Source organism: Notamacropus eugenii, chromosome 1 (genome assembly GCF_028372415.1).
Source record: "Notamacropus eugenii isolate mMacEug1 chromosome 1, mMacEug1.pri_v2, whole genome shotgun sequence".
Classification (NCBI taxonomy): Eukaryota; Metazoa; Chordata; class Mammalia; order Diprotodontia; family Macropodidae; genus Notamacropus; species Notamacropus eugenii.
Genome location: NC_092872.1, coordinates 249,995,968 through 250,005,864, shown reverse-complemented (window position 1 = coordinate 250,005,864; position 9,897 = coordinate 249,995,968). Strand labels below are relative to the sequence as shown.

The following is a 9,897-nucleotide window of genomic DNA, read 5'->3' as shown; positions in this document are numbered from 1 at the left end:
CATAAGCAAATGTGACCTAAAATGAGACAAAATTGAGAAAGCTTTTCTCCTCATGGAGCTCAGATTCTACTACATGTATATATTCACACTAATACAGGGAGTCATGAAATGCTTCTGGAGGGAAGAGTCACCTCTGACCTTTGAGAGGGAGGGATTTCCACAGAGCAAGGTAAGGAGGTAGAATATTTCACACGTTGGTGGGGAACAAGAGCCTCAGGCATTGGCTTCAAGGCTGGAAATGGGAAACTGCATCTAGGAAACCTGTTCTTTGGAACAATGGTGGATTATTATGGTGAAGTGCAGAATGTTTGAGGATATACCTCTAACTGTTTGAGGGACATATCATGGAGGATGACCAAGTTCTCACAAAATATCCTTTCATGGTTTGAACAGAGACAAAATCCTGGATCACGTGGGACCCTCTCTTTGATTCATTGTTCTGATTCTTACATTTTAATATTAATGCAGCAATAGGGCAAACTTATTTAACTGGGGTGTAGATAGAATCCAGCATATACCTAATAACTAATAACTAATATTACATCAATCTTTCCAGTTGGCAACCTGCCTTCTGTTTATGTAATAGTATTTGTCATTTTTTATGTGTTATATTTCCTCTTGGCTATTATTGCGAAATCATTACACTCTCGCTCTACCATATATGTATATATATACAGAGAGACAGAGAGAGAGAGACAGAGAGAGGGAGAGAGAGAAAGTGATCTGGTTTTCTTCAGGAGCAACAGCCCCTTGGAAGACAGAGGCTGCTAGGACACAATGGTAAGTAATGGGGTTCATTTCTGAAGGGAAATGAAGATGTTACTCAGTTTTTGTGAGGTTGAGATTTGGGTCTCCCCTAAAATTTGTGAGGTCCTCAATGAGGCTGCTTCTCGAATTAACTCATGGGCTCTCTGTGGAGAGGCAGTGTGATGTAGTGGACAGGGAACAGGGCTGAGTCAAGAACCTCAGGGTTCAAGTTCTGCCCCTCATGTATCCTAGTTCTCTGTCTTCCACTTAGCTCTCTAGGTCTAAAAGTGGCACAGGAGTTATCTATCTGCCTTCATAGAGGCAGTTCCAACCCTGGAGTCCTCACTGTCTATTAAATCACAGACATGTTATTTTTTTATCTCAGTTGTAATAGCAATTCCTTCCATACTGGCATACCCAAAGTCCATTGTTATAATACTCCATCCCAGGCTACTGCATTCTGCCCAACCACATTGGCAACTGGTTTCCCCCCTCCCAATATGACTGCACCCATGCTCAGTCAGTAATCTATGTCAACATCACTAACCCTGTCAATATTCCCACATTGTTCCAAAACCTCTTTCGTTCACAAATGAATTTGTCCCAGGTACAAAGAATTCAGATTCTTGGATCTGGCTTAACAAATGGTGGCATATGAAAAGAATGGAACATTATTGCCTTTTAAGAAATGACTAATGTGAAGAAATCCGGGAAGTGTGGAAAGACCTGAATGAACTGCAGCAGAGTGAAGAAAGCAGGTTCAGGATGACAATGTACAAAATTAGTGAAGTAATGGAAAGAAAAGAATCCCTAAAAGTCCTCAGAACTCAGATGAAAAGCAATGACCAATTTTGCTTCCAAAGGATGGGAGACAAAATGTATTTATTAATTCTAAGAGTAGCATTAACTTACTATTATTCAAATGCTATTATTCAAAATGACATAAGCAATAAGTATACCTAGCATTGATATTGTATCTACTTTGTGCCAAGCACTATGTTAAGGGCTTTCCAGTTATTATCTCATTGGATCCTCACAAACCCCCTGATAAGTAGTGGCTATTATTTCCATTATACAAGGTAGGAAATTGAGGCAAGCAGAACCAAAAAGTAACTTGCCCAGAGGCACACAGTATTTGTCTCCCCTTGTCAGAAAAGTGGGTGACTATGGAGGCAGAAGCTAAAATATACAGTGGTGCAGTGGATATTTGGAGGCAGTTTGACAAAGGCTTGTGGTCTCTGAACAAGCCAGAATCTTATGAGAGTCTTGTCAAGCCCTGTTTCTTCATCTGTAAAATGAGGGTGCTAGACTCAATGACATCCAAGTTACTTTATAGCTCTAAATCAATAATTCTGGGATCCTATGTGGCATAACTGTTTAACTATGTTGGTTGGTTTTGCTTGACTTTTTTGTAATAATAGCATTTTCCCAATATTCTCTCTTTTGGTCCTCACAGGCACCCTGGGAGGCTGTCATTCTCCCTCTTTTACAGATGAGGAAATGAGGTAGACAAGCTAAGTGACTTGCCTACAGTCCCACACTTAGTGTCTTAGATCAGATTGAACTCAAGCCTTCCTGACTCAATGTCCAGTGCTTTATCCACTGTACACCCTCGTAAACATTGTTACTACAAAGGATGGGTCCATTGCCAGGAAGATATGGTACACTGGGCAGTGACTGGAATAAAATGGGAGAGCAGCTATAAAACTTTAAAAAAAAGTTCTAGTTGGTTTCCCTCCCTAACAACCTTTAACTTTTATCTTTTCTCTTTGTAACAGAATACTATGCTAGGTTTTTTCCTTACCTTGGCTAGCTTTCTGACATTTTGCGATGCTTACTGCATGAGCAAACCTTTGCAGTTGGAGGGAGAGGAATTACCAAAAGGTGAATCTTTGTTGACAACTCTTTCCTATCTCTAGGGACAGGAGGAATTTAGCAGGAACAGTGACTGGGTCAAGCTTGAATGGCCTATCTATGTCCATTGGAACCAAGACCCATAGGATGGGAGTAGGGGGCAAAAGGTGGGAAAAGTAGATTTAATTTAAAGATGTGCCTGACATGGAGAAAATAGGCAGCTGTCTAAACACACATTTAACGTCCTTACACTATCATCTCCCTTCTATCGCATAATTAAGAGTCAGTACTTATTATACACATGTGATGTGTTTCTAAGGGGCAGTGTGCATTAGTGGTTAGAGAGCTAGAATGAAAGTTTGGAAGATCTGGGTTTAAATCGCACCACCAAAACTTGACTGGCTTGGTGATGCTGAGCAAAGCAATAGCCCTCTCTGTGCCTCTAACACTTATCTACGTAGTCACTCAATTCATTAAGCATCTACTACACAACTACTGTGTGCAAAAGATTTCATCTACCATGGCAAAAACAATCATGGAAAGAAAATTAAAATGGACAGAAATGAACGCCCCCCCCCAAAAAAGTCCCTATCTACATGGAATTTATGTCCTACTATTCATCTGCTAATCTTGCAGATTAGTATACTAGACATTCCAGTTCTCACTCTGAAGACTTGGGGAATGACTTAAGGGCTGTTCTTAACTGAATGGGTTGTGAGGCACTGAGGTGTTTGCGAAGGAAAGTGGTAGAATCTCCTTTGAAAGTCATTAAAAGTGGCCCGGATCTTCCCCTGTTATGATGGTTTAGTGCATACCATTCAAGGTAGCTTTAGGGACCTAGCAAAATCTGTTGTGGAGGCATCAACGGCAATTTAACAGATTTGCCATGTGTTCTGTCTTAGGTTGCAGGGATTCTAATGGTGTAATGCATGACTTCAACACTCACTGGCAATATGATTGTACGAGCTGTTCCTGTGACTCGAGAGCTGGACTCAGTTGCTGCAGCATGTAGGTTCCAGGCTCAAAGACAAATGCAAAATGATGTAAAATATAAAATGACAATGGCCAAGCTGGAAGAGACCTCAGGGGCTGTGAGGTAGAACCCATCTGGGAATGAGAAATTCCTACTCAATAAGGGTTCAATGGGCCTTTGAAGGTGTTTAGTGAGAATGGCCCTGCTTCTTCTGGAGATTTCTCATGCTTAGGAAGCATTACTCCTCATTGTACCTAACTAAAAACAGACTCTCCTCAGCCTCCATTCCCGCCTCTCAGCCCTGCTCCCTAAGGCCAAGCAAGCTGGGCAAGTCTGTTCCCTTTTCCCTGTGGCAAAAGCTTCCCTTCTCCATGCTATGTTTGCTGTACTGATCTTTTTATGAGATCTTTTCATTCTCTTTATATTTATTATCCTGTGAATGTGCCCCAGATGATCAATTTCCTTCCTACCCTAAACTGGACATGATATTCTGGATGTGATACAACCAGGAAAGAGTAGAGCAAGGCTTTAACCTTTCTAGTAGAAACACCTCATGCAACATTGGGCTTGGTATTGGGAAGACCTGAGGTTAAATCCTTCCTCAAACACATACATCTTATCTGTGTGACCCTGGGCAAGTCATTAGACTTTTGGGAGCCTCTATTTTCTTGTCCACTAATAAAAGAGGGTTTTGAGCTTGATAACTTCTAAAGTCCTTTCTACTTCAAAATCTAGGATCTACAATATTTTTCTGTTGAAATCTCAACTCCTAACCTGATTATCAGTGTGACCTTGGGCAAATCACTTGACCAATCTCAGCCTCAGTTTCCTCATCTGTTAAGAAAAAGAGGAGTTTGGACTGACTCCTAAGGTCCCTTTCTGTTTGAAAGCTACATCTGTTATTCTTTTCTACTTAAATTCAAGATCAGGAACTAATTAGTTATGTGATCCTGTATTTCAGTGCAAGTTAACTAGCACCTAGGACCTAATGTGTTCTCCATCTATACTTGAGGGTAGATTGAAATGGCTCATTAGGTGGTTAGGGGCGGACATATGGTAAATGATCAGAGGTTACCTGAAATAATGGTAAGAAGCTTAACAAATAGTCATCATTTCCCAAGGACCACCCTAAGCTTTGCCTAATTTTCTTCCACCAACAGGGTGATGAAACCTCATGGATATGACAAAGACAAGTGCCAGGAAATTTTCAACAAGGAGAAATGTACAATCAGTGTTGTAGAGAAAGCCGATCCCACTGTACCCTGTGAAGTCCCAGCATATGTAGGTTAACAACTCCTTCTCCTGATGTTGCTGCCAAAGTCATTGCATCCCAATGGAACTTGTCCAGGCTTGAAGCATTGCCTCTTTCCTTGGAATTCAGAGCAGCAAGGGGTTTAAAACCATGTGAGCATTGCCTTGGATCTTCATTCTATTGAAACCATTATCAAGTCTTAGACACACTGATTCAAATCACAAAGTGACACCTCGGTAGCTTCTGAGATCTTCTACGCATCTAGGTGCTCTCACCTCCTGTAACCTGCTGTCTGATGAATGTCCAAAGAAAATAAATTGTTCTATAACATGAAATGAATCTGTTCTTTTGTTATTAAAGAATCAATGTGCAAATTCAGTATAGAAGTGAAGTATTTCACTGGGGTAATTCCTAGGACATACACTGTGAGGCTCAAACACTCTGCTTTTTGGTTTCTACTCACCTTCCAGATCTACATTTGAGAATCCAGGGACCTTAATCCTAGAAGAACCAAGATTTCAAATAACCTGAGAAATAATAGGAAGATACCTGACAGGTGCAAGATGGCATACTTATCAGTGAAGATGACTTTCAGTTGTCCTGTATCATAAAATACATCAAGTCTATATATGTTGGAGAGAACAGGGAAGTTGCTCAGTCATGTAGTGAGAATGAGAGATATTCATGAAATAGTAACTTAATGAGAATGTATTATACCTCCCACTCTAACCAGTTCTGAAAGCTGGGAAAGTTTCTATAAAATTCCTAACAATATAGTGTGATATTATATAAAGAGTGATATATATATATATAGATTCAGAGAACTTAAGTTGAAATGTTATTCAGTAATCAATCAAAACCATTCCTTATGCACTTACTATCAACCAACAAGCATGTATTAAATTCTGACTATGGACCAGGTACTATCCTGGAGATAGAAAGAAAGGCAAAAATGTCTATAGTATTCCCTCTGGAACTCACTCTCCAAACTCACTTGGCACTGACAGGTTGGCTTCCCAGAGGAAAGAACATTATTTCTTCTCCCAAGTTTCTAGGGTTGTCTAAAAGGTTGTAGTTTCTATTGCTCATCATGAGTTCCTATCTGTATCACCAAGGCAATATTCACAGTACTGGTGGTGACTATGAATATGCCAGCTCAGTTCTCAATCACCAAATATAAAAGACTCTCCATACAGAAGGCAGAAGAAAAGCATTTTTCAGGCCCCAGAAATCCAAATCCCAAAACCAGAAAGTTAAATCTGTCATGCTAGCCAAGAAGTCAATACACATTAACACTGCTGGGGACAAAGGCATTTCCAAGCCTCCCTCTCCCCCACCCCCGGGCCAGGCCCTTCTCACAAGCTAACACTCACCAGCCTTGCTGTGCCTGCTGCCCTGCATTCTCTCTCCTCTGCCCCTACCACTCTCACTAACTTCCTCCTGGTGCTGCTCTACCCTTTCTGCTCTACCCTTTCTGTTCCACCCTTTCAGCAAGTTCCTCCCACTACAGATGACTTAGATTTCCAGGTGATTTAAGCAGGTGACAAGGGTCTACTAATGAACAAGAAAGATTTCTCCATTTAAATTGCTATTACACCATCTAGGGTGTCTCCTCATATTAATCAACCAGTTGGACAATCAGCTTCTAGAAGGGGCATTTACAGAGAAGCTAGAGTAACAGCAATAGTTAAGAAAACATCCTTCTGATGATCAACAATATTTATCTAAATAATATTTATCTAAAATTAATAGCAGGTATTAACTAAAGTGGGGATAACCTAGAAGGCCTCCCAATGAGATCAGGAGTGAAGCAAGGATGCCTGTTATCACAACTATTGTTCAATATTATACTAGAAATGCTGGCTATGTTGATAAGACCAGAAGAAGAACTTGAGGAAATTAGAGTGGGCAATGAGGAAACAAAACTATCCCTCTTTGCAGATAATATGATGGTATACTTGAGGAATACCAGAGAATCAACTAAAAATTAGTTGAAATAATAACTTTAGCAAAGTTGCAGGATACAAAATAAAACCACATAAATCATCAGCATTCCTATATATTACCAACAAAGACCAGCAGTAAGAAATAGAAAGAGAAATTCCATTTAAAATAACTGCAGATATTATCAAATACTTGGGAGTCCACCTGCCAAGACAAACCCAAGAGCTATACGAACACAATTGACAAACCCTTTGCACTCAAATAAAGTCAGAAGTAGACAACTGGGAAAACATCAATTGTTCACGATTACGTACCATCAATATAACACAAAAAAGACAATAGTCAAATTAATATATTTTTCAATGCTTTGCCAACAAAACTACTCAAAATATTGCATAGTGATAGCAAAAATAAATCACATAGAAGATCAAAAGTTCAAGAATACCAGGGGAATTAATGAAAATAATGTGAAGAAAGGTAGCCTAGCTGTACCAGATTGCAACCTGTATTACAAGGCAGCCATCATCACAACCATCTGGTACAGGTGAAGAAATAGAGTGGTGGATGTGTGGAATTCATGAGGTACACAATACACAGTAGGAAACAACCATACTAATCTTGTGTTTCATAAATTCAAAGATTCTGACTTTTGGGACAAGAACTCACTATGTGACAATAACTGTTGGGAAAACTGAAACAGTATAGCAGAAACTAGATGGAAATTACTTCCTCATACCATATACCAAGATAAGGTCAAAAAGGATTTGAACATAAACAGTTACCATGAACATAAAGAGATACCATGAGAAAATTAGGAGAGGGTAGAATATTTTACCTGTCAGATCTATTTAAAAAAGCAGAATCCATTACCAAACAAGACATAGTATTACAAAAAGTAAATTGAATTTTTATATTATATTAAACAAAAGATGTTTTACTCAAACAATACCTATCCAGCCAAGGAGAAAAGAAAACTATGGGAAACTTTTCATAGCAATTGTCTCTGATAAAGGCTGCATCACTCAAATATATATAGAATTGAGTCAAATTTTTATTAATATGAGTCATTCCCAAGTTGATAAATGGTCAAGGGACATGAACAGGCAATTTTCAGATGTAGAAATCAAAGTTGTCTTTAGCCATATGAAAAAATACTCTAAAGAATTAGAGAAATGCAAATTAAAACAATCCTGAGATACCATCTCACACCTATCAATTAAATTTACATGATAGACAAGGAAAATGACAAATGTTTGAGGTGATAATGGGAAAATTGGGACGCTATTGCACTATTGGCAGAGTTCTCAACTGATCCAATCTTTCTGGAAAGCAATTTGGAACTATGCCCAAAGGGATATAAAACTATGCATGCCCTTTGATCCAGCAATACATCTACTAGGTCTGTAGCCCAAAGAGATTCAACAATAGGAAATGGAAAAGGGCCTATATGAACAAAAATATTTATAGCAGCTCTTTCTGAGGGGCAAAGAATTAGAAATTGAGGGGATGCCCATCAATTAGAGAATGAACAAAGAAGTCATGGTGTGTGATGGTGATGGAATAGTTTGTGCTATAACAGCAAAACAGAACATTGTATAAAACAGCAATATTGTATAATAATCAACTGTGAAAGTCTTAGCTATTCCCAGCAATAGAAAGATCCAAGACAATTCTTTTCTTAATATTTCATTTTTTCCCAACTACATTTAAAATAATTTTAACATTCATTGTTTTTAGGTTTTAAGTTCCAGATTCTCTTCATCTCCCATCATCAGATGGTAAACAATTGATATACCCTACACATGTGCAATCATATAAAGTATATGTCCATATTAGTCATGTTGTGGAAGAAAAAGAAGGAAGGAAGGAAGGAAGGAAGGAAGGAAGGAAGGAAGGAAGGAAGGAAGGAAGGAAGGAAGGAAGGAAGGAAGGAAGGAAAGAGAAACAGGAGAGAGAGAGAGATAGTTTGCTTTGATCTTTGTTCAGACTCTTCAATTCTTCCTCTGGAGGCAGACAGTATTTTTCATTATGAGTCCTTTGGAATTATCTTGATCATTGTATTACTGAGAATAGCTATAATTTAGTTATTCATTGTACTATATTTCTATTAAGGTGCACAATGTTCTCCTGTTTCTGCTCACTTTACTTTTCATCAGTTCATATAAGTCTTTTTAGGATTTTCTGAAACCATCCTGCTCATCATTTCCTACACCACAATAATATTCAATTACAATCACATACCTTGACTTGTTCAACCATTCCCCAATTGATGGGCATCCCTTCAATTTTCAATTCTTTGCCACCACAAAAAGAGCTCCTATAAATATTTTCATACAAATAGGTAGTTGCAAAAATACATACAAAAAATTCCTTTTTCTATTTAGTCTGTTTGTGATACAGACCTACTAGTGATATTGCCAGGTCAAAGGGTATGCATAGTTTTATAGCTCTTTTAGCATAGTTCCAAAATGCTCTCTACAATGGTGATCCAAGACAATTCTGAATAACTTATGATGAAAAATGCTATCCAGTTGCAGGGGATAACTGATGGAATCTGAATGTAGACTGAAGCATTTTTGGGTGTTTTTAACTTCATTTTTCTTGGGGGCTTATGTCTATGTTTTTTTCACAATATCACTAATGAAGAAATATATTGTGCATGAAGTCACAAGTATAACCTTTATCGAATTGCTTGTGTTCTCAATGATGGAGAAGGTAGGAGAGAATTTGGAACTCAAAAATCAAAAAAAAAAAAAAAAAAGAAAGAGAAAGTTAATCATTGTTTTTACATGGAATTGGAAAAAATAAAATATTAAAATTCAAAAAAATAAAATATTCTACCACCAATCCAGAGATACATTCACCCCTTGCACTCAAATAAACTCTTTAGAGAAAATAAGCTCAAATTTAAAATACAAGTATGAAGCACACAAATAGGGAAGGTGAAGCCAAGGGACACCTACTAACTCTTGGCTCTATTCATGGAGTCCTCACAAGATTCCTCTTAGGTTTAAATTTCTGCCTGATGCTGAAACTCAGTGTCTATATAGAATCCATAGACAGTACTTCTCTTCATTGTGAGGGATAATGCTCCCTGAAGTTGCGTGCACTTCCTGCAATGATCTCT

The 9,897-nt window shown here is 38.3% G+C and overlaps 1 protein-coding gene across 1 annotated transcript; it reads left to right on the top strand.

Annotated features, from left to right (window-relative positions):
* Window positions 1-694: 694 nt before the first annotated feature.
* LOC140517351 (beta-microseminoprotein J1-like) lies at window positions 695-5,161 on the top strand. The gene is made up of 4 exons (XM_072628526.1): window positions 695-780; window positions 2,526-2,631; window positions 3,504-3,609; window positions 4,735-5,161. Exons 1-4 carry the CDS (start codon window positions 778-780, stop codon window positions 4,862-4,864), a joined length of 345 nt encoding a protein of 114 aa, XP_072484627.1. The 5' UTR covers window positions 695-777; the 3' UTR covers window positions 4,865-5,161.
* The last annotated feature ends 4,736 nt before the right edge of the window (window positions 5,162-9,897 follow it).